At 42.1% G+C, this 25,274-nt stretch overlaps 1 protein-coding gene across 6 annotated transcripts in view; it reads right to left on the bottom strand.

The window, feature by feature from the left end:
• The window catches only part of map3k15 (mitogen-activated protein kinase kinase kinase 15), a 106,450-nt gene that overhangs the window by 24,657 nt on the left and 56,519 nt on the right, over positions 1-25,274 (bottom strand). For 4 of the 6 annotated variants that reach the window (XM_036935019.1, XM_036935024.1, XM_036935021.1 and 1 more), the window contains 4 exons: positions 8,879-9,018; positions 8,282-8,305; positions 8,093-8,170; positions 1,006-1,199 (listed from right to left, as the gene is read on the bottom strand). In XM_036935019.1, coding sequence (XP_036790914.1) covers positions 1,006-1,199; positions 8,093-8,170; positions 8,282-8,305; positions 8,879-9,018 — 436 coding nt within the window. The remainder of the gene's footprint in view (positions 1-1,005; positions 1,200-8,092; positions 8,171-8,281; positions 8,306-8,878; positions 9,019-25,274) is intronic. The other 2 variants (XM_036935022.1, XM_036935023.1) reach the window with 1 other exon arrangement.

Here is a 25,274-nt window from a genome sequence, read left to right as displayed (position 1 = left end):
GAGAGAGAGAACGCGGGGGAGGGGGGGAGGGGAGTGAGAGAGAGAAAGAAAGAGCGGGGGAGAGAGATGGGGAAGAGAGAGAGCGGGAAAGAGAGGGAGGGGAAGAGAGAGAGAGGGCGTGGGAAAGAGAAAGAGGGGGGAGAGAGAGGTGAGAGAGGGGGGTTAGAGAGAGAGCAGGGGAGAGCAGGGGAGAGAGGGAGGGGAGAGAGAGAGAAAGAGGGGGGTGGGGGAGAGAGAGAGGGGGTGGGAGAGAGAAAAAGGGGGGAGAGACTTGATTTCTGTAATGCTCCCACCTCTCCTACCAGTCAGATGTTGCCCCACCCACCTCTGGCCCATCTCCTGTCCTGCCTCCAGTGCTGCTCCTGTCCTCCCCAGCCCTGAGACTCTTCTGCCCCAGCCCTGAGACTCTTCTACCCCAGCCCTGAGACTCTTCTGCCCCAGCCCTGAGACTCTTCTACCCCAGCCCTGAGACTCTTCTACCCCAGCCCTGAGACTCTTCTACCCCAGCCCTGAGACTCTTCTACCCCAGCCCTGAGACTCTTCTGCCCCAGCCCTGAGACTATTCTGCCCAGCCCTGAGACTCTTCTGCCCCAGCCCTGAGACTCTTCCGCCCCAGCCCTAAGACTCTTCCGCCCCAGCCCTGAGACTCTTCCGCCCCAGCCCTGAGACTCTTCCGCCCAAGCCCTGAGACTCTTCTGCCCCAGCCCTGAGACTCTTCTACCCCAGCCCTGAGACTCTTCTACCCCAGCCCTGACTCTTCTGTCCCAGCCCTGAGACTCTTCTACCCCAGCCCTGAGACTCTTCTGCCCCAGCCCTGAGACTCTTCTACCCCAGCCCTGAGACTCTTCTGCCCCAGCCCTGAGACCAGCGTGGATTCTCTCTTGGTCTTATGTTACATTTCCAGTTCAACTTGGGTCAGTAGCCCTTCTTTCCATCATGTTTAATAGTGTGTGTGTGTGTGTGTGTATGCGCGTGCATGCATGTCTGTGTCTGTGTGTGTGTTACCAGGAAGTGACGTGGATGTCCTTGAGCAGTGAGGTGAAGCGGTCGGTGAGTGGCAGACAGAGAGGACTCAGCAGGCTGTCCCAGCTGGGCTGCATGTATTCACTGGCCCTCCTCTGGGCATCGCTCTCACAACACATATACTCATGGTTAGGAGTCAGCACATAAGGGATGAAGTAGTAGTTACCACTGGACGCCTGGAGACAGAAAGAAAGAGGGAAGGAGGGAGGGGGCATAGGGAGAAAGGAGGGGGGTAGGGAGAGATAGAGATATAGAAAGGGGGGGTAGGGAGAGATAGAGATATAGAAAGGGGGTGGTAGGGAGAGATATAGAAAGTGGGTGGTAGGGAGAGATATAGATATAGAAAGGGGTGGTAGGGAGAGATAGAGATATAGAAGGGGGTGGTAGGAAGAGATAGAGATATAGAAAGGGGGTGGTAGGAAGAGATAGAGATATAGAAAGGGGGTGGTAGGGAGAGATAGAGATATAGAAAGAGGGAAGGAGGGAGGGGGCATAGGGAGAAAGGAGGGGGGTAGGGAGAGATAGAGATATAGAAAGGGGGTGGTAGGGAGAGATATAGAAAGGGGGTGGTAGGGAGAGATATGGATATAGAAAGGGGGTGGTAGGGAGAGATAGATATATAGAAAGGGGGTGGTAGGAAGAGATAGAGATATAGAAAGGGGGTGGTAGGGAGAGATAGAGATATAGAAAGGGGGTGGTAGGGAGAGATATAGATATAGAAAGAGGGAAGGAGGGAGGGGGCATAGGGAGAAAGGAGGGGGTAGGGAGAGATAGAGATATAGAACGGGGGTGGTAGGAAGAGATAGAGATATAGAAAGGGGGTGGTAGGGAGAAATAGAGATATAGAAAGGGGGTGGTAGGGAGAGATAGATATAGAAAGGGGGTGGTAGGAAGAGAGAGATATAGATATAGAAAGGGGGTGGTAGGGAGAGATAGAGATATAGATATAGAAAGGGGGTGGTAGGGAGAGATAGAGATATAGAAAGAGGGAAGGAGGGAGGGGGCATAGGGAGAAAGGAGGGGGGTAGGGAGAGATAGAGATATAGAAAGGGGGTGGTAGGGAGAGATATAGAAAGGGGGTGGTAGGGAGAGATAGATATATAGAAAGGGGGTGGTAGGAAGAGATAGAGATATAGAAAGGGGGTGGTAGGGAGAGATAGAGATATAGTAAGGGGGTGGTAGGGAGAGATAGAGATATAGAAAGGGGGTGGTAGGGAGAGATATAGATATAGAAAGAGGGAAGGAGGGAGGGGGCATAGGGAGAAAGGAGGGGGGTAGGGAGAGATAGAGATATAGAAAGGGGGTGGTAGGAAGAGATAGAGATATAGAAAGGGGGTGGTAGGGAGAAATAGAGATATAGAAAGGGGGTGGTAGGGAGAGATAGAGATATAGAAAGGGGGTGGTAGGAAGAGATAGAGATATAGATATAGAAAGGGGGTGGTAGGGAGAGATAGAGATATAGATATAGAAAGGGGGTGGTAGGAAGAGATAAAGATATAGAAAGGGGGTGGTAGGGAGAGATAGAGATATAGAAAGAGGGAAGGGGCATAGGGAGAAAGGAGGGGGGTAGGGAGAGATATAGATATAGAAAGGGGGTGGTAGGGAGAGATAGAGATATAGAAAGGGGTGGTAGGGAGAGATAGAGATATAGAAAGGGGGTGGTAGGGAGAGATAGAGATATAGAAAGGGGGTGGTAGGGAGAGATAGAGACATAGAAAGGGGGTGGTAGGAAGAGATAGAGATATAGAAAGGGGGTGGTCGGGAGAGATACAGATATAGAAAGGGGGTGGTAGGGAGAGATATAGAAAGGGGGTGGTAGGGAAAAATAGAGATATAGAAAGGGGGTGGTAGGGAGAGATAGAGATATAGATATAGAAAGGGGGTGGTAGGGAGAGATAGAGATAGATATAGAAAGGGGGTGGTAGGAAGAGATAGAGATATAGAAAGGGGGTGGTAGGGAGAGATAGAGATATAGAAAGGGGGTGGTAGGGAGAGATAGAGACATAGAAAGGGGGTGGTAGGAAGACATATAGATATAGAAAGGGGGTGGTAGGGAGAGATATAGATATAGAAAGGGGGTGGTAGGTAGAGATAGAGATATAGAAAGGGGGTGGTAGAGAGAGATAAAGATATAGAAAGGGGGTGGTAGGGAGAGATAGAGATATTGAAAGAGGGAAGGAGGGAGGGGGCATAGGGAGAAAGGAGGGGGGTAGGGAGAGATATAGATTTAGAAAGGTGGTGGTAGGGAGAGATAGAGATATAGAAAGGGGGTGATAGGAAGATATATAGATATAGAAAGGGGTTGGTAGGGAGAGATAGAGATATAGAAAGGGGTGGTAGGGAGAGATAGAGATATAGAAAGGGGGTGGTAGGGAGAGATAGAGATATAGAAAGGGGGTGGTAGGGAGAGATAGAGACATATAAAGGGGGTGGTAGGAAGAGATATAGATATAGAAAGGGGGTGGTAGCGAGAGATATAGATATAGAAAGGGGGTGGTAGGGAGAGATAGAGATATAGAAAGGGGGTGGTAGGGAGAGATATAGATATAGAAAGGGGGTGGTAGGGAGAGATAGAGATATAGAAAGGGGGTGGTAGGGAGAGATAAAGATATAGAAAGGGGGTGGTAGGGAGAGATAGAGATATAGAAAGAGGGAAGGAGGGAGGGGGCATAGGGAGAAAGGAGGGGAGTAGGGAGAGATAGAGATATAGAAAGGGGGTGGTAGGGAGAGATAGAGATATAGAAAGGGGGTGGTAGGGAGAGATAGAGACATAGAAAGGGGGTGGTAGGAAGAGATAGAGATATAGAAAGGGGGTGGTCGGGAGAGATACAGATATAGAAAGGGGGTGGTAGGGAGAGATATAGAAAGGGGGTGGTAGGAAGAGATAGAGATATAGAAAGGGGGTGGTAGGGAAAAATAGAGATATAGAAAGGGGGTGGTAGGGAGAGATAGAGATATAGATATAGAAAGGGGGTGGTAGGGAGAGATAGAGATAGATATAGAAAGGGGGTGGTAGGAAGAGATAGAGATATAGAAAGGGGGTGGTAGGGAGAGATAGAGATATAGAAAGGGGGTGGTAGGGAGAGATAGATATAGAAAGGGGGTGGTAGGAAGAGAGAGATATAGATATAGAAAGGGGGTGGTAGGGAGAGATAGAGATATAGATATAGAAAGGGGGTGGTAGGTAGAGATAGAGATATAGAAAGGGGGTGGTAGAGAGAGATAAAGATATAGAAAGGGGGTGGTAGGGAGAGATAGAGATATTGAAAGAGGGAAGGAGGGAGGGGGCATAGGGAGAAAGGAGGGGGGTAGGGAGAGATATAGATTTAGAAAGGTGGTGGTAGGGAGAGATAGAGATATAGAAAGGGGGTGATAGGAAGATATATAGATATAGAAAGGGGTTGGTAGGGAGAGATAGAGATATAGAAAGGGGTGGTAGGGAGAGATAGAGATATAGAAAGGGGGTGGTAGGGAGAGATAGAGATATAGAAAGGGGGTGGTAGGGAGAGATAGAGACATATAAAGGGGGTGGTAGGAAGAGATATAGATATAGAAAGGGGGTGGTAGCGAGAGATATAGATATAGAAAGGGGGTGGTAGGGAGAGATAGAGATATAGAAAGGGGGTGGTAGGGAGAGATATAGATATAGAAAGGGGGTGGTAGGGAGAGATAGAGATATAGAAAGGGGGTGGTAGGGAGAGATAAAGATATAGAAAGGGGGTGGTAGGGAGAGATAGAGATATAGAAAGAGGGAAGGAGGGAGGGGGCATAGGGAGAAAGGAGGGGAGTAGGGAGAGATAGAGATATAGAAAGGGGGTGGTAGGGAGATATAGAGATATAGAAAGGGGGTGGTAGGGAGAGATATAGAAAGGGGGTGGTAGGAAGAGATAGAGATATAGAAAGGGGGTGGTAGGGAGAGATAGATATATAGAAAGGGGGTAGTAGGGAGAGATATAGAAAGGGGGTGGTAGGAAGAGATAGAGATATAGAAAGGGGGTGGTAGGGAGAGATAGAGATATAGAAAGGGGGTGGTAGGAAGAGATAGAGATATAGAAAGGGGGTGGTAGTGAGAGATATAGATATAGAAAGGGGGTGGTAGGGAGAGATAGAGATATAGAAAGGGGGTGGTAGGGAGAGATAGAGATATAGAAAGGGGGTGGTAGGGAGAGATAGAGATATAGAAAGGGGGTGGTAGGGAGAGATAGAGATATAGAAAGGGGGTGGTAGTGAGAGATATAGATATAGAAAGGGGGTGGAAGGAAGAGAGAGATATAGAAAGGGGGTGGTAGGGAGAGATAGAGATATAGAAAGGGGGTGGAAGGAAGAGATAGAGATGTAGAAAGGGGGTGGTAGGGAGAGATACAGATATAGAAAGGGAAGAAAGAGGGTCAGTAGATTTGGAGGTCCATTTTTTTACTTAACCTTTATTTAAACAGGTTAGTCTTGTTGAAATGAATATCAGGTTTTCAAGAAAGGTTGATTTGGTCATCAGCTGTTAGCCTCGTTAACACTCTGGAGAGCAGGTCATATCCCATGATTCCACAGTGATGGCAGTCACATGCCCGTGCTCCGCCACATCGTCACCATAAAGGTTGAAGTTCAGATGTTATGTGTGTATTGGAGATCGGGTAGCTGTTTGGATGGGAGTCAGAGCCAGTGCTTTTTACAGGGATCGTTCCCAAATTACAAATTTAATCTGGGGTTTACAGTCTCTCTCTCTCTCTCACACACACACACACACACATATACACACATACAGTGCCTTGCGAAAGTATTCGGCCCCCTTGAACTTTGCAACCTTTTGCCACATTTCAGGCTTCAAACATAAAGATATAAAACTGTATTTTTTTTGTGAAGAATCAACAAGTGGGACACAATCATGAAGTGGAACGACATTTATTGGATATTTCAAACTTTTTTAACAAATCAAAAACTGAGAAATTGGGCGTGCAAAATTATTCAGCCCCTTTACTTTCAGTGCAGCAAACTCTCTCCAGAAGTTCAGTGAGGATCTCTGAATGATCCAATGTTGACCTAAATGACTAATGATGATAAATACAATCCACCTGTATGTAATCAAGTCTCCGTATAAATGCACCTGCACTGTGATAGTCTCAGAGGTCCGTTAAAAGCGCCTGCTTTTCTTCAGCAGGGACAGGGAAGATGGTTAAAATTGATGGGAAGATGGATGGAGCCAAATACAGGACCATTCTGGAAGAAAACCTGATGGAGTCTGCAAAAGACCTGAGACTGGGACGGAGATTTGTCTTCCAACAAGACAATGATCTAAAACATAAAGCAAAATCTACAATGGAATGGTTCAAAAATAAACATATCCAGGTGTTAGAATGGCCAAGTCAAAGTCCAGACCTGAATCCAATCGAGAATCTGTGGAAAGAACTGAAAACTGCTGTTCACAAATGCTCTCCATCCAACCTCACTGAGCTCGAGCTGTTTTGCAAGGAGGAATGGGAAAAAATGTCAGTCTCTCGATGTGCAAAACTGATAGAGACATACCCCAAGCGACTTACAGCTGTAATCGCAGCAAAAGGTGGCGCTACAAAGTATTAACTTAAGGGGGCTGAATAATTTTGCACGCCCAATTTTTCAGTTATTGATTTGTTAAAAAAGTTTGAAATATCCAATAAATGTCATTCCACTTCATGATTGTGTCCCACTTGTTGTTGATTCTTCACAAAAAAATACAGTTTTATATCTTTATGTTTGAAGCCTGAAATGTGGCAAAAGGTCGCAAAGTTCAAGGGGGCCGAATACTTTCGCAAGGCACTGTACACACACACACACACACACACACACACACACACACACACACACACACACACACACACACACACACACACACACACACACACACACACACACACAGCTCAGCTTGATGAAGGGAAAACTCTGAACATGTTCACAACAAGTCAGTCCAACAGCACTGAAATCAAGAAGCAGGTATTTGTGTCCCAACCACATAAACTACTCTCTCATAGAGTGCAACACAATACTCCAGAGCCATGTATTTAGAATGAGATAAATATCTCTGGTATGCACTTCATACACACACAGGTCATCGTGCCTTCTCATCCCAACACACTTCTAGGGGGCAGATACTAAGGTGAGGTGAGTAAGGTCACACACACACAGACTCTGGTGAGCAAGGTCAGAGGTTAAGGCGAGCAGGGTCAGAGGTTAGGGAGAGCAGGGTCAGAGGTTAGGGTGAGCAGGGTCAATGGTTAGAGTTAAGGTGAGCTGGGTCAGAGGTTAGAGTTAAGGTGAGCAGGGTCGGAGGTTAAGGTGAGCAGGGTCAAAGGTTAGGGAGAGCAAGGTCAGAGGTTAGAGTTAAGGTGAGCAGGGTCAGAGGTTAGGGAGAGCAGGGTCAGAGGTTAGGGAGAACAAGGTCAGAGGTTAGAGCTAAGGTGAGCTGGGTCGGAGGTTAGAGTTAAGGTGAGCTGGGTCGGAGGTTAGAGTTAAGGTGAGCTGGATCAGAGGTTAGAGTTAAGGTGAGCTGGGTCGGAGGTTAGAGTTAAGGTGAGCTGGGTCAGAGGTTAGAGTTAAGGTGAGCTGGGTCGGAGGTTAGAGTTAAGGTGAGCTGGATCAGAGGTTAGAGTTAAGGTGAGCTGGATCAGAGGTTAGAGTTAAGGTGAGCTGGGTCGGAGGTTAGAGTTAAGGTGAGCTGGGTCAGAGGTTAGAGTTAAGGTGAGCTGGGTCGGAGGTTAGAGTTAAGGTGAGCTGGGTCAGAGGTTAGAGTTAAGGTGAGCTGGGTCGGAGGTTAGAGTTAAGGTGAGCTGGGTCAGAGGTTAGAGTTAAGGTGAGCTGGGTCAGAGGTTAGAGTTAAGGTGAGCTGGATCAGAGGTTAGAGTTAAGGTGAGCTGGATCAGAGGTTAGAGTTAAGGTGAGCTGGATCAGAGGTTAGAGTTAAGGTGAGCTGGATCAGAGGTTAGAGTTAAGTTGAGCTGGATCAGAGGTTAGAGTTAAGTTGCTAGAGACTCTGCCCCCCTCTATGGCAAAGGCATGTGTTAAACCGGAGGAGACTCTCAGGGTAATTTGTAGCAGTACCTACTTTGTTGCGTAATCCAGAGCCTCTGTACTCTGGAGGGAGCTGAACCCAGGGGAACCCTAATGTCTGTGTTCTAGACGCCTTCTCCACAGACACACAGAGTGAACAACACAACAACAACAACACAGAGATAGAGAGAAAGTTCAGAGGCTAAAGATGAAGAAGTATTTTAGTACTCATGCAGGTACTTACAGTGTTTTTCTGTGCCACCATGTCCTACAAAAGAGAGAAATAATTGTAAGAATAAATTTGAGAGAGTTAGACTGCACACTACTACAACACACTATCTGTTGAGTTGTGCTGTTTGGCATTAAGGGTCCCTACACTTACTTCAGTTACAACAACATTCCTTTTTATCACTGTGGAAATAGCTGCCTGACACCTAGTCCACTGCAACTGTGGCTAAAGCACACACACGCAGCAGAACAACGAACAACAGACACACACACAGACAAACACACAGACAAAGAACACACACTGGGCTGTAAATAAACCCAGTCCGCTATGTTGTTCAGAGGATGGAATGCCATCTATGACCTCACAGCCAACTCACCCTACAGGTGCCGTATCTTAATTTGAGCCAGTTTCACAGAGCAAGAAAATAATCCCCTTCTGAACAATTCTTTTTTTGTTGGGGTTGATGCAATTTTCAGGTAGGGCAAATAAAGTGTGATATTTTAAAGTGGAAATTACAAGTTTTAGAAGTCTTTGCCTTTCTGCAGCAACAGGAGGAATTGAAATATGGCATCTGTATCTACCCAGCTTGGATTCCGCTGTGTTTGTGTGTACCTTCAGTGACAAAGCGGTGTCGGGGTCAGTGTCATGGTACAGGATAACATTGTTGGCCATGTCGAAGCTCTCTCTGACACCCAGATGGTAAAACAACGACGGCTGCCGGAACACATCACTCATATCAACTACCGCTATGTCTGCAGAGAGAGAGAGAGGAAAGGGAGAGGAGGATTAGGGTTCAGGGAAACAATAGCTGTATTGTAGCGGTAGTGTCTATATTGTAGTGGAAGTGTCTGTAATGTAGTGGTAATGTCTGTATTGTAGTGGTAGTGTCTGTAATGTAGTGGTAGTGTCTGTATTGTAGTGGTAATGTCTGTATTGTAGTGGTAGTGTCTGTTTTATAGTGGTAGTGTAGTGTCTGTATTATAGTGGTAGTGTAGTGTCTGTATTGTAGTGGTAGTGTAGTGTCTGTATTGTAGTGGTAGTGTCTGTATTGTTGTGGTAGTGTCTGTATTGTAGTGGTAATGTCTGTATTGTAGTGGAAGTGTCTGTAATGTAGTGGTAGTGTCTGTATTATATTGCAGTGGTAGTGTCTGTAGAGCAGTTGTATTATAGTTGTAGTGTCTGTATTGTAGTGGTAGTGTCTGTATTGTAGTGGTAGTGACTTTATTTTAGTGGCAGTGTAGTGTCTTCTGTAGTGGTAGTGTAGTGTCTGTATTGTAGTGGTAGTGTCGTGTCTGTATTGTAGTGTAGTGTATGTATTGTAGTGGTGGTGTAGTGTCTGTATTGTAGTGGTAGTGTAGTTTCTGTATTGTAGTGGTAGTGTCTTAATTGTAGTGGTAGTGTCTGTATTGTAGTGGTAGTGTCTGTATTATATTGCAGTGGTAGTGTCTGTAGAGCAGTTGTATTATAGTTGTAGTGTCTGTATTGTAGTGGTAGTGTCTGTATTGTAGTGGTAGTGACTTTATTTTAGTGGCAGTGTAGTGTCTTCTGTAGTGGTAGTGTAGTGTCTGTATTGTAGTGGTAGTGTCGTGTCTGTATTGTAGTGTAGTGTATGTATTGTAGTGGTGGTGTAGTGTCTGTATTGTAGTGGTAGTGTAGTTTCTGTATTGTAGTGGTAGTGTCTGTATTGTTGTGGTAGTGTTTGTTTTGTAGTGGTAGTGTCTGTATTGTAGTGGTAGTGTCTGTATTGTAGTGGTTGTGTCTGTAATGTAGTGCAGTGTCTGTATTGCAGTTGAAGTGTAGTGTCTGTATTGCAGTAGTAGTTTAGTTTCTGTATTGTAGTGGTAGTGTCTGTATTGTAGTGGCAGTGTCGTGTCTGTATTGTAGTGTAGTGTATGTATTGTAGTGGTGGTGTAGTGTCTGTATTGTAGTGGTAGTGTAGTTTCTGTATTGTAGTGGTAGTGTCTGTATTGTTGTGGTAGTGTTTGTTTTGTAGTGGTAGTGTCTGTATTGTAGTGGTAGTGTCTGTATTGTAGTGATAGTGTCTGTATTGTAGTGGTTGTGTCTGTATTGTAGTGCAGTGTCTGTATTGCAGTTGAAGTGTAGTGTCTGTATTGCAGTAGTAGTTTAGTTTCTGTATTGTAGTGGTAGTGTCTGTATTGTAGTGGCAGTGTAGTGTCTGTATTGTAGTGGTAGTGTCTTAATTGTAGTGGTAGTGTCTGTATTGTAGTGGTAGTGTCTGTATTGTTGTGGTAGTGTGTGTATAGTAGTGGTAGTGTCTGTATTGTAGTGGTAGTGTCTGTATTGTAGTGGAATTGCCGTGTCTTGTAGTGGAATTGCCGTGTCTGTATTGTAGTGGTAGTGTCTGTATTTTAGTGGTTGTGTCTGTATTGCAGTGGTAGTGTCTGTATTGCAGTGGTAGTGTCTGTATTGTAGTGGTAGTGTCTGTATTGTAGTGGTAGTGTCTGTATTGTAGTGGTAGTGTGTGTATTGTTGTGGTAGTGTCTGTATTGTTGTGGTAGTGTCTGTATTGTTGTGGTAGTGTCTGTATTGTAGTGGTGGGGTCTGTATTGTAGTGGTAGTGTCTGTATTATAGTGGTAGTGTCTGTTTTGTAGTGGTAGTGTCTGTATTGTAGTGGTAGTGTCTGTATTGTAGTGGTAGTGTCTGTATTGCAGTGTCTGTATTGCAGTGGTAGTGTAGTGTAGTGTCTGTATTGCCGTGGTTGTGGTAGTGTCTGTATTTTAGTGGTAGTATCTATATTTTAGTGTTAGTGTCGGTATTTTAGTGATAGTGTAGTGTCTATTGTATTGGTAGTGTAGCGTCTGTGTTGTAGTGGTAGTGTAGTGTCATTATTATAGTGGTAGTGTCTGTATTGTAGTGGTAGTGTAGTCTCTGTCGTATAGTGCTAATGTCTGTGATGTAGTGGTAGTGTCTGTATTATAGTTGCAGTGTCTGTGTTGTAGCGGTAGTGTCTGTATTGCAGTGGAAGTGTCGTGTCTGTATTGTAGTGTAGTGTCTGTATTGTAATGGTATTGTCTGTATTGTAGTGGAGTGTCTGTATTGTAGTGGTAGTGTCTGTATTGTAGTGGTAGTGTCTGTATTGTAGTGGTAGTGGAGTGTCTGTAGTATAGTGCTAATGTCTGTAATGGTGTGGTAGTTTCCGTATTATAGTTGTAGTGTCTGGATTGTAGCGGTAGTGTCTGTATTGCAGTGGAAGTGTAGTATCTGTATTGTAGTGGTAGTGTCTGCATTGTAGTGGAAGTGTCGTGTCTGTATTGTAGTGTAGTGTCTGTATTGTAGCGGTAGTGTCTGTTTTGTAGTGTAGTGTCTGTATTGCAGTTGAAGTGTCGAGTCCTTTTGCAGTGGTAGTGTAGTGTCTGTATTGTAGTGGTAGTGTCTGTATTGTAGTGGTAGTGTAGTGTCTGTGTTGTAGTGGTAGTGTCTGTATTGTAGTGGTAATGTCTGTATTGTAGTGTAGTGTCTGTATTTTAGTGGTGTGTAGTGTCTGTATTGTAGTGGTAGTGTCTGTATTGTAGTGGTAGTGTCTGTATTGTAGTGGTAGTGTCTGTATTGTAGTGGTAGTGTCTGTATTGTAGTGGAGGTGTAGTGTCTGTATTGTAGTGGTAGTGTCTGTATTGCAGTGGCAGTGTAGTGTCTGTATTGCAGTGGCAGTGTAGTGTCTGTATTGCAGTGGCAGTGTAGTGTCAGCATTGTTGTGGTAGTGTAGTGTCTGTATTGTCGTGGTAGTGTCTGTATTGTAGTGGTAGTGTCTGTATTGTAGTTGTCATGTCTGTATTGTCGTGGTAGTGTCTGTATTATGTGGCAGTGTCTGTATTGTAGTGGTAATGTCTGTATTGTAGTGTAGTGTCTGTATTGTATTGGTAGTGTAGTATTCTGTATTGTAGTGCCTTGTCTCAGGATGGTAAGTTGATATTGAAGATATCCCTCTAGTGGAGTGGGGGCTGTGCTTTGGCAAAGTGGGTGGGGTTATATCCTTCCTGTTTGGCCATGTCCGGGGGTGTCCTCGGATGGGGCCGCAGTGTCTCCTGACCCCTCCTGTCTCAGCCTCCAGTATTTATGCTACCAGTAGTTTATGTGTCGGGGGGCTAGGGTCAGTTTGTTATATCTGGAGTACTTCTCCTGTACTATTCGGTGTCCTGTGTGAATTTAAGTGTGCTCTCTCTAATTCTCTCTTCCTTTCTCTCTCTCTCTCGGAGGACCTAAGCCCTAGGACCATGCCTCAAGACTACCTGACATGATGACTCCTTGCTGTCCCCAGTTCACCTGGCCGTGCTGCTGCTCCAGTTTCAACTGTTCTGCCTTATTATTATTGGACCATGCCGGTAATTTATGAACATTTGAACATATTGGCCATGTTCTGTTATAATCTCCACCCGGCACAGCCAGAAGAGGACTGACCACCCCACATAGCCTGGTTCCTCTCTAGGTTTCTTCCTAGGTTTTGGCCTTTCTAGGGAGTTTTTCCTAGCCACCGTGCTTCTACACCTGCATTGCTTGCCATTTGGGGTTTTAGGCTGGGTTTCTGTACAGCACTTTGAGATATCTGCTGATGTACGAAGGACTATATAAATAAATTTGATAGTGGTAGTGTAGTGTCTGTATTGTAGTGGTAGTGTCTGTATTGCAGTTGAAGTGTAGTGTCTGTATTGCAGTGGTAGTGTAGTGTCTGTATTGTAGTGGTAGTGTAGTGTCTGTATTGTAGAGGTATTGGTAGTTTATTGTCTGTATTGTAGTGGTAGTGTAGTGTCTGTATTGTAGTGGTAGTGTCTGTATTGTAGTGGTAGTGTCTGTATTGTAGTGGTAGTGTCTGTATTATCGTGGTAGTGTCTGTATTGTAGTGGTAATGTTTGTATTGTAGTGTAGTGTCTGTATTTTAATGGTAGTGTCTGTATTGTAGGTTAGTGTCTGTTTTGCAGTGGTAGTGTAGTGTCTGTATTGCAGTGGTAGTGTAGTGTCTGTATTGTAGTGGTAGTGTAGTGTCTGTATTGTTGTGGTAGTGTCTGCATTGTAGTGGTAGTGTCTGCATTGTAGTGGTAGTGTCTATTGTAGTGGTAGTGTCTGTATTGTTGTTGTAGTGTCTGTTTAGTAGTGGTATTGTCTGTATTGTATTGGTAATGTCTGTATTGTAGTGGTAGTGTCTGTATTGTGTTTGTAGTGTCTGTTTAGTAGTGGTTTTGTCTGTATTGTAGTTGTAGTGTCTGTATTGTAGTGGTAGTGTCTGTATTGTAGTGGTAGTGTCTGTATTGTAGTGGTTGTGTCTGTATTTTAGTGGTAGTGTAGTGTCTGTATTGTAGTGGTAGTGTCTGTATTGTAGTGGTAGTGTCTGTATTGTAGTGGTAGTGTCTGTATTGTAGTGGTAGTGTCTGTATTTTAGTGGTAGTGTAGTGTCTTATGTAGTGGTAGTGTAGTGTCTGTATTGTAGTGGTAGTGTCTGTATTGTAGTGGTAGTGTCTGTATTGTAGCGGTAGTGTCGTGTTTGTATTGTAGTGTAGTGTCTGTATTGTAGTGGTAGTGTAGTGTCTGTATTGTAGTGGTAGTGTCTGTATTGTATTGGTAGTGTCTGTATTTTAGTGGAATTGTAGTGTCTATTGTAGTGGTAGTGTAGTGTCTGTACTTTAGTGGTAGTGTAGTGTCTGTATTGTAGTGGTAGTGTAGTGTCTGTATTGTAGTGGTAGTGTAGTGCATTTATTGTAGTGGTAGTGTCTGTATTGCATTTATTGTAGTGTATTGTAGTGTAGTGTATTGTAGTGGTAGTGTCTGTATTGTAGTGGTAGTGTCTGTATTGCATTTATTGTAGTGTATTGTAGTGTAGTGTATTGTAGTGTTGTGTCTGTATTGCAGTTGAAGTGTAGTGTCTGTATTGCAGTGGTAGTTTATTGTCTGTATTGTAGTGGTAGTGTCTGTATTGCAGTTGAAGTGTAGCGTCTGTATCGCAGTGGTAGTGTAGTGTCTGTATTGTAGTGGTAGTGTAGTGTCTGTATTGTAGTGGTAGTGTAGTGTCTGACTTGTAGTGGTAGTGTCTGTATTGCAGTGGTAGTGTAGTGTCTGTATTGTAGTGGTAGTGTCTGTATTATCGTGGTAGTGTCTGTATTGTAGTGGTAATGGTAGTGTCTGTATTGTAGGTTAGTGTCTGTATTGCAGTGGTAGTGTAGTGTCTGTATTGTCGTGCTAATGTCTGTAATGTCGTGGTAGTGTCTGTATTGTAGTAGTTATGTCTGTATTTTAGTGGTAGTGTAGTGTCTGTATTGTAATGTAGTTTCTGTATTGTAGTGGTAGTGTAGTGTCTGTATTGTAGTGTAGTGTCTGTATTGCAGTGGTAGTGTAGTGTGTATTGCAGTGGGAGTGTCTGTATTGTAGTATGAGTGTCTGTATTGTAGTGGGAGTGTCTGTATTGTAGTGGGAGTGTAGTGTCTGTATTGTAGTGGTAGTATAGTGTCTGTATTGTAGTTGTAGTGTAGTGTCTGTATTGTAGTGGTAGTGTCTGTATTGTAGTGGTAGTGTCTGTATTGTAGTGGTATTGTCTGTATTGTAGTGGTAGTGTCTGTATTTTAGTGGAATTGTAGTGTCTATTGTAGTGGTAGTGTAGTGTCTGTATTTTAGTGGTAGTGTAGTGTCTGTTTTGTAGTGGTAGTGTAGTGTCTCTATTGTAGTGGTAGTGTAGTGTCTCTATTGTAGTGGTAGTGTCTGCATTGTAGTGGTAGTGTCTGCATTGTAGTTGAGTGTCTGTATTGTAGTGGTAGTGTCTGTATTGTTGTTGTAGTGTCTGTATTGTATTGGTAATGTCTGTATTGTAGTGGTTGTGTCTGTATTGTTGTTGTAGTGTCTGTTTAGTAGTGGTATTGTCTGTATTGTATTGGTAATGTCTGTATTGTAGTGGTAGTGTCTGTATTGTAGTGGTAGTGTCTGTATTTTAGTGGAATTGTAGTGTCTATTGTAGTGGTAGTGTAGTGTCTGTATTTTAGTGGTAGTGTAGAGTCTGTTTTGCAGTGGTAGTGTAGTGTCTCTATTGTAGTGGTAGTGTAGTGTCTCTATTGTAGTGGTAGTGTCTGCATTGTAGTGGTAGTGTCTGCATTGTAGTTGAGTGTCTGTATTGTAGTGGTAGTGTCTGTATTGTTGTTGTAGTGTCTGTTTAGTAGTGGTATTGTCTGTATTGTATTGGTAATGTCTGTATTGCAGTGGTAGTGTCTGTATTGTAGTGGTAGTGTCTGTATTTTAGTGGAATTGTAGTGTCTATTGTAGTGGTAGTGTAGTTTCTGTATTTTAGTGGTAGTGTAGTGTCTGTTTTGTAGTGGTAGTGTAGTGTCTGTATTGTAGTGGTAGTGTAGTGTCTGTATTGTAGTGGTAGTGTCTGCATTGTAGTGGTAGTGTCTGCATTGTAGTTGAGTGTCTGTATTGTAGTGGTAGTGTCTGTATTGTTGTTGTAGTGTCTGTTTAGTAGTGGTATTGTCTGTATTGTATTGGTAATGTCTGTATTGTAGTGGTTGTGTCTGTATTGTTGTTGTAGTGTCTGTTTAGTAGTGGTATTGTCTGTATTGTAGTTGTAGTGTCTGTATTGTAGTGGTAGTGTCTGTATTGTAGTGGTAGTGTCTGTATTGTAGTGGTTGTGTCTGTATTTTAGTGGTAGTGTAGTGTCTGTATTGTAGTGGAAGTGTAGTGTCTGTATTGTAGTGGTAGTGTAGTGGTAGTTTCTGTATTGTAGTGGTAGTGTCTGTATTTTAGTGGAATTGTAGTCTCTATTGTAGTGGTAGTGTAGTGTCTATATTTTAGTGGTAGTGTAGTGTCTGTTTTGTAGTGGTAGTGTAGTGTCTGTATTGTAGTGGTAGTGTAGTGTCTGTATTGTAGTGGTAGTGTAGTGCATTTATTGTAGTGGTAGTGTCTGTATTGCATTTATTGTAGTGTATTGTAGTGGTAGTGTCTGTATTGTAGTGGTAGTGTCTTTATTTTAGTGGAATTGTAGTGTCTTTTGTAGTGGTAGTGTAGTGTCTGTATTGTAGTTGTAGTGTAGTGTCTGTGGTATAGTGCTAATGTCTGTAATGTAGTGGTAGTGTCTGTATTATAGTTGCAGTGTCTGTATTGTTGCGGTAGTGTCTGTATTGCAGTGGAGGTGTCGTGTCTGTATTGTAGTGTAGTGTCTGTATTGCAGTGATAGTTTATTGTCTGTATTGTAGTGGTAGTGTCTGTATTGCAGTGGAGGTGTCGTGTCTGTATTGTAGTGTAGCGTCTGTATTGCAGTGGTAGTGTACTGTCTGTATTTTAGTGGTAGTGTAGTGTCAGTATTGTAGTGGTAGTGTCTGTATTGTAGTGGTAGTGTAGTGTCTGTATTGTAGGTGTAGTGTCTGTATTGTAGTGGTAATGTCTGCATTGTAGTGTAGTGTCTGTATTTTAATGGTAGTGTCTGTATTGTAGGTTAGTGTCTGTATTGCAGTGGTAGTGTAGTGTCTGTATTGCAGTGGTAGTGTAGTGTCTGTATTGTAGTGGTAGTGTCTGTATTGTAGTGGTAGTGTAGTGTCTGTATTGTTGTGGTAGTGTCTGCATTGTAGTGGTAGTGTCTGCATTGTAGTGGTGGTGTCTATTGTAGTGGTAGTGTCTGTATTGTTGTTGTAGTGTCTGTTTAGTAGTGGTATTGTCTGTATTGTATTGGTAATGTCTGTATTGTAGTGGTAGTGTCTGTATTGTTGTTGTAGTGTCTGTTTAGTAGTGGATTTGTCTGTATTGTAGTTGTAGTGTCTGTATAGTAGTGGTAGTGTCTGTATTGTAGTGGTAGTGTCTGTATTGTAGTGGTTGTGTCTGTATTTTAGTGTTAGTGTAGTGTCTGTATTGTAGTGGTAGTGTCTGTATTGTAGTGGTAGTGTCTGTATTGAAGTGGTAGTGTCTGTATTGTAGTGGTAGTGTCTGTATTGTAGTGGTAGTGTCTGTATTTTAGTGGTAGTGTAGTGTCTTATGTAGTGGTAGTGTAGTGTCTGTATTGTAGTGGTAGTGTCTGTATTGTAGTGGTAGTGTAGTGTCTGTAGTATAGTGCTAATGTCTGTAATGTCGTGGTAGTGTCTGTATTGTAGTGGTAGTGTCTGTATTGTAGTGGTAGTGTCTGTATTGTAGCGGTAGTGTCGTGTTTGTATTGTAGTGTAGTGTCTGTATTGTAGTGGTAGTGTAGTGTCTGTATTGTAGTGGTAGTGTCTGTATTGTTTTGGTAGTGTCTGTATTTTAGTGGAATTGTAGTGTCTATTGTAGTGGTAGTGTAGTGTCTGTACTTTAGTGGTAGTGTAGTGTCTGTATTGTAGTGGTAGTGTAGTGTCTGTATTGTAGTGGTAGTGTAGTGCATTTATTGTAGTGGTAGTGTCTGTATTGCATTTATTGTAGTGTATTGTAGTGTAGTGTATTGTAGTGGTAGTGTCTGTATTGTAGTGGTAGTGTCTGTATTGCATTTATTGTAGTGTATTGTAGTGTAGTGTAGTGTAGTGTTGTCTGTATTGCAGTTGAAGTGTAGTGTCTGTATTGCAGTGGTAGTTTATTGTCAGTATTGTAGTGGTAGTGTCTGTATTGCAGTTGAAGTGTAGCGTCTGTATCGCAGTGGTAGTGTAGTGTCTGTATTGTAGTGGTAGTGTAGTGTCTGTATTGTCAAGGTATTGGTAGTGTACTGTCTGTATTGTAGTGGTAGTGTAGTGTCTGACTTGTAGTGGTAGTGTCTGTATTGCAGTGGTAGTGTAGTGTCTGTATTGTAGTGGTAGTGTCTGTATTATCGTGGTAGTGTCTGTATTGTAGTGGTAATGGTAGTGTCTGTATTGTAGGTTAGTGTCTGTATTGCAGTGGTAGTGTAGTGTCTGTATTGTCGTGCTAATGTCTGTAATGTCGTGGTAGTGTCTGTATTGTAGTGGTAGTGTCTGCATTGTAGTGGTAGTGTCTGCATTGTAGTTGAGTGTCTGTATTGTAGTGGTAGTGTCTGTATTGTAGTGGTAGTGTAGTGTGTATTGCAGTGGGAGTGTCTGTATTGTAGTATGAGTGTCTGTATTGTAGTGGGAGTGTCTGTATTGCAGTGGGAGTGTAGTGTCTGTATTGTAGTGGTAGTATAGTGTCTGTATTGTAGTGGTAGTATAGTGGCTGTATTGTAGTGGTAGTGTGTGTATTGTAGTGGTAATATCTATTTTGTAGTGGTAGTGTCTGTATTGTAGTGGTCGTGTCTGTATTGTAGTGTAGTGTCTGTATTGCAGTGGTACTTTAATGTCTGTATTGTCGTGTATTGTATTTTAGTGTATTGTAGTGGTAGTGTCTGTATTGTAGTGGTAGTGTCTGTATTGTAGTTGTAGTGTCTGTATTGTAGTGGTAGTGTCTGTATTTTAGTGGTAGTGTAGTGTCTTATGTAGTGATAGTGTAGTGTCTGTATTGTAGTGGTAGTGTCTGTATTGTAGTGGTAGTGTAGTGTCTGTAGTATAGTGCTAATGTCTGTAATGTCGTGGTAGTGTCTGTATTGTAGTGGTAGTGTCTGTATTGTAGTGGTAGTGTCTGTATTGCAGTGGTAGTGTTTGTATTGTAGTGGTAGTGTCTGTATTGTAGTGGTAGTGTCTGTATTTTAGTGGTAGTGTAGTGTCTTATGTAGTGATAGTGTAGTGTCTGTATTGTAGTGTAGTTTCTGTATTGTAGTGGTAGTGTAGTGTCTATATTGTAGTGGTAGTGTCTGTATTGTAGTGGTTATGTCTGTATTTTAGTGGTAGTGTAGTGTCAATTGTAGTGGTAGTGTAGTGTCTGTATTGTAGTGTAGTTTCTGTATTGTAGTGGTAGTGTATTGTCTGTATTGTAGTGTAGTGGCTGTATTGCAGTTTTAGTGTAGTGTGTATTGCAGTGGGAGTGTCTGTATTGTAGTATGAGTGTCTGTATTGTAGTGGGAGTGTCTGTATTGTAGTGGGAGTGTAGTGTCTGTATTGTAGTGCTAGTATAGTGTCTGTATTGTAGTGCTAGTATAGTGTCTGTATTGTAGTGGTAGTGTCTGTATTGTAGTGGTAGTGTCTGTATTGTAGTGTAGTGTCTGTATTGCAGTGGTACTGTAATGTCTGTATTGTCGTGCTAGTGTCTGTATTGTCGTGCTAGTGTCTGTATTGTCTTAGTAGTGTCTGTATTATGTGGCAGTGTCTGTATTATTGTGGTAGTGTCTGTATTGTAGTGGTAGTGTCTGTTTTGTAGTGGTAGTGTATGAATTGTAGTGGTAGTGTAGTGTCTGTATTATAGTGGTAGGGTAGTGTCTGTATTGTTGTGGTAGTGTAGTGTCTCTATTGTAGTGGTAGTGTCTGCATTGTAGTGGTAGTGTCTGCATTGTAGTTGAGTGTCTGTATTGTAGTGGTAGTGTCTGTATTGTATTGGTAATGTCTGTATTGTAGTGGTAGTGTCTGTATTGTGGTTGTAGTGTCTGTTTAGTAGTGGTAGTGTCTGTATTGTAGTGGTAGTGTCTGTATTGTAGTGGTAGTGTCTGTATTGTAGTGGTAGTGTCTATATTGTAGTGTAGTGTCTGTATTGTAGTGGTAGTGTAGTGCATTTATTGTAGTGGTAGTGTCTGTATTGCAGTGCTAGTGTCTGTATTGTAGTGGTAGTGTCTGTATTTTAGTGGAATTGTAGTGTCTATTGTAGTGGTAGTGTAGTGTCTGTATTGTAGTTGTAGTGTATGCATTGTAGTGGTAGTGTCTGCATTGTGGTGTTAGTGTCTGTATTTTAGTGGTAGTGTCTGTATTTTAGTGGTAGTGTCTGTATTTTAGTGGTAGTGTCTGTATTTTAGTGGTAGTGTCTGTATTTTAGTGGTAGTGTAGTGTCTATTGTAGTGGTAGTGTAGTGTCTGTAATTTCGTGGTAGTGTCTATATTTTAGTGGTAGTGTCTGTATTGTAGCGGTAGTGTCTGTATTGCAGTGGAAGTGTCGTGTTTGTATTGTAGTGTAGTTTCTGTATTGTAGTGGGAGTGCCTGTATTGTAGTGGCAGTGTAGTGTCTGTATTGTAGTGGTAGTATAGTGTCTGTATTGTAGTGGTAGTGTCTGTTTTGTAGTGGTAGTGTATGAATTGTAGTGGTAGTGTAGTGTCTGTATTGTAGTGGTAGGGTAGTGTCTGTATTGTTGTGGTAGTGTAGTGTCTCTATTGTAGTGGTAGTGTCTGCATTGTAGTGGTAGTGTCTGCATTGTAGTTGAGTGTCTGTATTGTAGTGGTAGTGTCTGTATTGTATTGGTAATGTCTGTATTGTAGTGGTAGTGTCTGTATTGTGGTTGTAGTGTCTGTTTAGTAGTGGTAGTGTCTGTATTGTAGTGGTAGTGTCTGTATTGTAGTGGTAGTGTCTGTATTGTAGTGGTAGTGTCTATATTGTAGTGTAGTGTCTGTATTGTAGTGGTAGTGTAGTGCATTTATTGTAGTGGTAGTGTCTGTATTGCAGTGCTAGTGTCTGTATTGTAGTGGTAGTGTCTGTATTTTAGTGGAATTGTAGTGTCTATTGTAATGGTAGTGTAGTGTCTGTATTGTAGTGGTAGTGTATGCATTGTAGTGGTAGTGTCTGCATTGTGGTGTTAGTGTCTGTATTTTAGTGGTAGTGTCTGTATTTTAGTGGTAGTGTCTGTATTTTAGTGGTAGTGTCTGTATTTTAGTGGTAGTGTCTGTATTTTAGTGGTAGTGTCTGTATTTTAGTGGTAGTGTAGTGTCTATTGTAGTGGTAGTGTAGTGTCTGTAATTTCGTGGTAGTGTCTATATTTTAGTGGTAGTGTCTGTAGTGTAGCGGTAGTGTCTGTATTGCAGTGGAAGTGTCGTGTTTGTATTGTAGTGTAGTTTCTGTATTGTAGAGTTAGTGTAGTGTCTATATTGTAGTGGTAATGTCTGTATTTTAGTGGTAGTGTAGTGTCAATGGTATTGGTAGTGTAGTGTCTGTATCGCAGTGGTAGTGTAGTGTCTGTATTGCAGTGGGAGTGTCTGTATTGTAGTGGGAGTGCCTGTATTGTAGTGGCAGTGTAGTGTCTGTATTGTAGTGGTAGTATAGTGTCTGTATTGTAGTGGTAGTATAGTGTCTGTATTGTAGTGGTAGTGTGTGTATTGTCGACTTAGTGTCTGTATTGTCGTGCTAGCGTCTGTATTGTCGTAGTAGTGTCTGTATAATGTGGCAGTGTCTGTATTATTGTGGTAGTGTCTGTATTGTAGTGGTAATGTCTGTTTTGTAGTGGTAGTGTCTGTATTGTAGTGGTAGTGTCTGTATTGTAGTTGTAGGTGTCTGTATTGTAGTGGTAGTGTCTGTATTGTCGTGCTAGTGTAGTGTCTGTATTATAGTGGTAGTGTCTGTATTGTAGTGGTAGTGTCTGTTTTGTAGTGTTAGCGTAGTGTCTGTAGTATAGTGGTAGTGTCTGTATTGTAGTGGTAGTGTCTGTAGTTTAGTGTAGTGTCTGTATTTTAGTGGTAGTGTCTGTATTGTAGTGGTAGTGTAGTGTCTGTATTGTAGTGGTAGTGTCTGTATTGTAGTGTAGTGTCTGTATTGTAGTGGTCGTTTCTATATTGTAGTGGTAGTGTCTGTATTGTAGTGGTTGTGTCTGTATTGTAGTGGTAGTGTCTGTATTTTAGTTGTAGTGTAGTGTCTGTATTGTAGGGTAGTGTCTGTATTGTAGTGGTAGTGTAGTGCATTTATTGTAGTGGTAGTGTCTGTATTGTAGTGGTCATGTCTGTATTGTAGTGTAGTGTCTGTATTTTAGTGGTAGTGTAGTGTCTGTATTGTAATGGCAGTGTCTGTATTGTAGTGGTAGTGTCTGTATTGTAGTGGTAGTGTCTGTATTGCAGTGGTAGTGTCTGTATTGTAGTGGTAGTGTCTGTATTATAGTGGTAGTGTCTGTATTGTAGTGGTAGTGTCTGTTTTGTAGTGGTAGCGTAGTGTCTGTAGTATAGTGGTAGTGTCTGTATTGTAGTGGTAGTGTCTATATTGTAGTGGCAGTGTCTGTATTATAGTTGTAGTGTCTGTATTGTAGCGGTAGTGTCTGTATTGCAGTGGAAGTGTCGTGTCTGTATTGTAGTGTAGTGTCTGTATTGTAGTGGTAGTGTCGTGTCTATATTGTAGTGGTAGTGTTTGTATTGTAGAGGTAGTGTCTGTATTGCAGTTGAAGTGTAGTGTCTGTATTGCAGTGCTAGTTTATTGTCTGTATTGTAGTGGTAGTTTCTGTATTGCAGTTGAAGTGTAGCGTTTGTATTGCAGTTGAAGTGTAGCGTCTGTATTGTAGTGGTAGTGTAGTGTCTGTATTGTAGTGGTAGTGTCTGTATTGTAGTGGTAGTGTAGTGGCTGTATTGTATTGGTAGTGTCTGTATTATCGTGGTAGTTTCTGTATTGTAGTGGTAATGTCTGTATTGTAGTGTAGTGTCTGTATTTTAATGGTAGTGTCTGTATTGTAGGTTAGTGTCTGCATTGCAGTGGTAGTGTAGTGTCTGTATTGCAGTGGTAGTGTAGTGTCTGTATTGTAGTGGTAGTGTCTGTATTGTAGTGGTAGTAAAGTGTCTGTATTGTAGTGGTAGTGTAGTTTCTGTATTGTAGTGGTAATGTCTGTATTGTAGTGTAGTGTCTGTATTTTAATGGTAGTGTCTGTATTGTAGGTTAGTGTCTGCATTGCAGTGGTAGTGTAGTGTCTGTATTGCAGTGGTAGTGTAGTGTCTGTATTGTAGTGGTAGTGTCTGTATTGTAGTGGTAGTGTAGTGTCTGTATTGTAGTGGTAGTGTAGTGTCTGTATTGGTAGTGTTGTATCTGTATTGTAGTGTAGTGTCTGTATTGTAGTGGTAGTGTCTGTATTGTAGTGGTAGTGTCTGTATTGTAGTGGTAGTGTCTGCATTGTAGTGGTAGTGTCTGTATTGTAGTGTTAGTGTCTATTTTAGTGGTTGTGTCTGTATTTTAGTGGTAGTGTCTGTATTTTAGTGGTAGTGTCTGTCTTTTAGTGGTAGTGTAGTGTCTGAATTGTATTGTAGTGGTAGTGTTTGTATTGTAGTGGTAGTGTAGTGTCTGTATTGCAGTAGTAGTGTAGTATCTGTATTGTAGTGTAGTGTCTGTATTGTAGTGGTAGTGTCTGTATTGTAGTGGTAGTGTCTGTATTGTAGTGGTAGTGTCTGTATTGTAGTGGTAGTGTCTGTATTGTAGTGTAGTGTCTGTATTTTAGTGGTAGTGTAGTGTCTGTATTGTAGTGGTAGTGTAGTGTCTGTATTGTAGTGGTAGTGTAGTGTCTATTGTAGTGGTAGTGTAGTGTCTATTGTAGTGGTAGTGTTGTGTCTGTATTGTAGTTGTAGTGTGGTGTCTGTAGTATAGTGCTAATGTCTGTAATGTAGTGGTATTGTCTGTATTGCAGTGGAAGTGTTGTGTCTGTATTGTAGTGTAGTGTCTGTATTGTAGTGGTAGTGTCTGTATTTTATTGGTATTGTCTGTATTGTAGTTGAGTGTCTGAATTGTAATTGAGTGTCTGTATTGTAGTTGAGTGTCTGTATTGTAGTTGAGTGTCTGTATTGTAGTTGAGTGTCTAAATTGTAGTTGAGTGTCTAAATTGTAGTTGAGTGTCTGTATTGTAGTGGTAATGTCTGTATTGTAGTTGAGTGTCTGTATTGTAGTGGTTGTGTCTGTGTTGTAGTGGTAGTGTTTGTATTGTAGTGGTAGTGTAGTGTCTGTATTGCAGTGGTTGTGTAGTATCTGTATTGTAGTGTAGTGTCTGTATTGTAGTGGTATTGTAGTGTCTGTATTGTAGTGGTAGTGTTTGTATTGTAGTGGTAGTGTAGTGTCTGTATTGCAGTGGTAGTGTAGTATCTGTATTGTAGTGTAGTGTCTGTATTGTAGTGGTAGTGTCTGTTTTGTAGTGGTAGTGTCTGTATTGTAGTGGTTGTGCCTGAATTGTAGTTGAGTGTCTGTATTGCAGTTGAGTGTCTGTATTGCAGTGGAAGTGTTGTGTCTGTATTGTAGTGTAGTGTCTTTGTTGTAGTGGTAGTGTCTGTATTGTATTGGTAGTGTCTGTATTGTAGTGGTTGTGTCTGTATTGTAGTGGTTGTGTCTGTATTGTAGTGGTTGTGTAGTTTCTATTGTAGTTGTAGTGTAGTGTCTGTATTGTAGTGGAAGTGTCTGTATTGTAGTGGTAGTGTAGTACATTTATTGTAGTGGTAGTGTCTGTATTGCAGTGGTAGTGTCTGTATTGTAGTGGTAGTGTCTGTATTTTAGTGGAATTGTAGTGTCTGTATTGTAGTGGTAGTGTAGTGTCTGTGGTATAGTGCTTATGTCTGTAATGTAGTGGTAGTGTCTGTATTATAGTTGTAGTGTCTGTATTGTTGCGGTAGTGTCTGTATTGCAGTGGAAGTGTCGTGTCTGTATTGTAGTGTAGTGTCGTTATTGCAGTGTTAGTTTATTGTCTGTATTGTAGTGGTAGTTTCTGTATTGTAGTTGAAGTGTAGCGTCTGTATTGCAGTGGTAGTGTAGTGTCTGTATTGTCGAGGTATTGGTAGTGTAGTGTCTGTATTGTAGTGGTAGTGTAGTGTCTATATTGTAGTGGTAGTGTCTGTATTGTAGTGGTAGTGTAGTGTCTGTATTGTAGTGGTTGTGTCTGTATTGTAGTGGTAATGTCTGTTTTGTAGTGTAGTGTCTGTATTTTAATGGTAGTGTCTGTATTGTAGTGGTAGTGTAGTGTCTGTATTGTAGTGGTAGTTTCTGTATTGTAGTGGTAGTGTAGTGTCTGTATTGTAGTGGTAGTGTAGTGTCTGTATTGTAGTGGTAGTGTAGTGTCTGCATTGTAGTGGTCGTGTCTGCATTGTAGTGGTAGTGTCTATTGTAGTGGTTGTGTCTGTATTGTAGTGGTTGTGTCTGTATTGTAGTGGTAGTGTCTGTATTTTAGTGGTAGTTTAGTGTCTGTATGTATTGTAGTGTTAGTGTTTGTATTGCAGTGGTAGTGTAGTATCTGTATTGTAGTGGTAGTGTAGTATCTGTATTGTAGTGTAGTGTCTGTATTGTAGTGGTAGTGTCTGTATTGTAGTGGTAGTGTCTG

Source organism: Oncorhynchus mykiss, chromosome 11 (assembly GCF_013265735.2).
Source record: "Oncorhynchus mykiss isolate Arlee chromosome 11, USDA_OmykA_1.1, whole genome shotgun sequence".
Taxonomy (NCBI): domain Eukaryota; kingdom Metazoa; phylum Chordata; class Actinopteri; order Salmoniformes; family Salmonidae; genus Oncorhynchus; species Oncorhynchus mykiss.
This window is presented reverse-complemented; position numbering and strand designations above follow the sequence as displayed.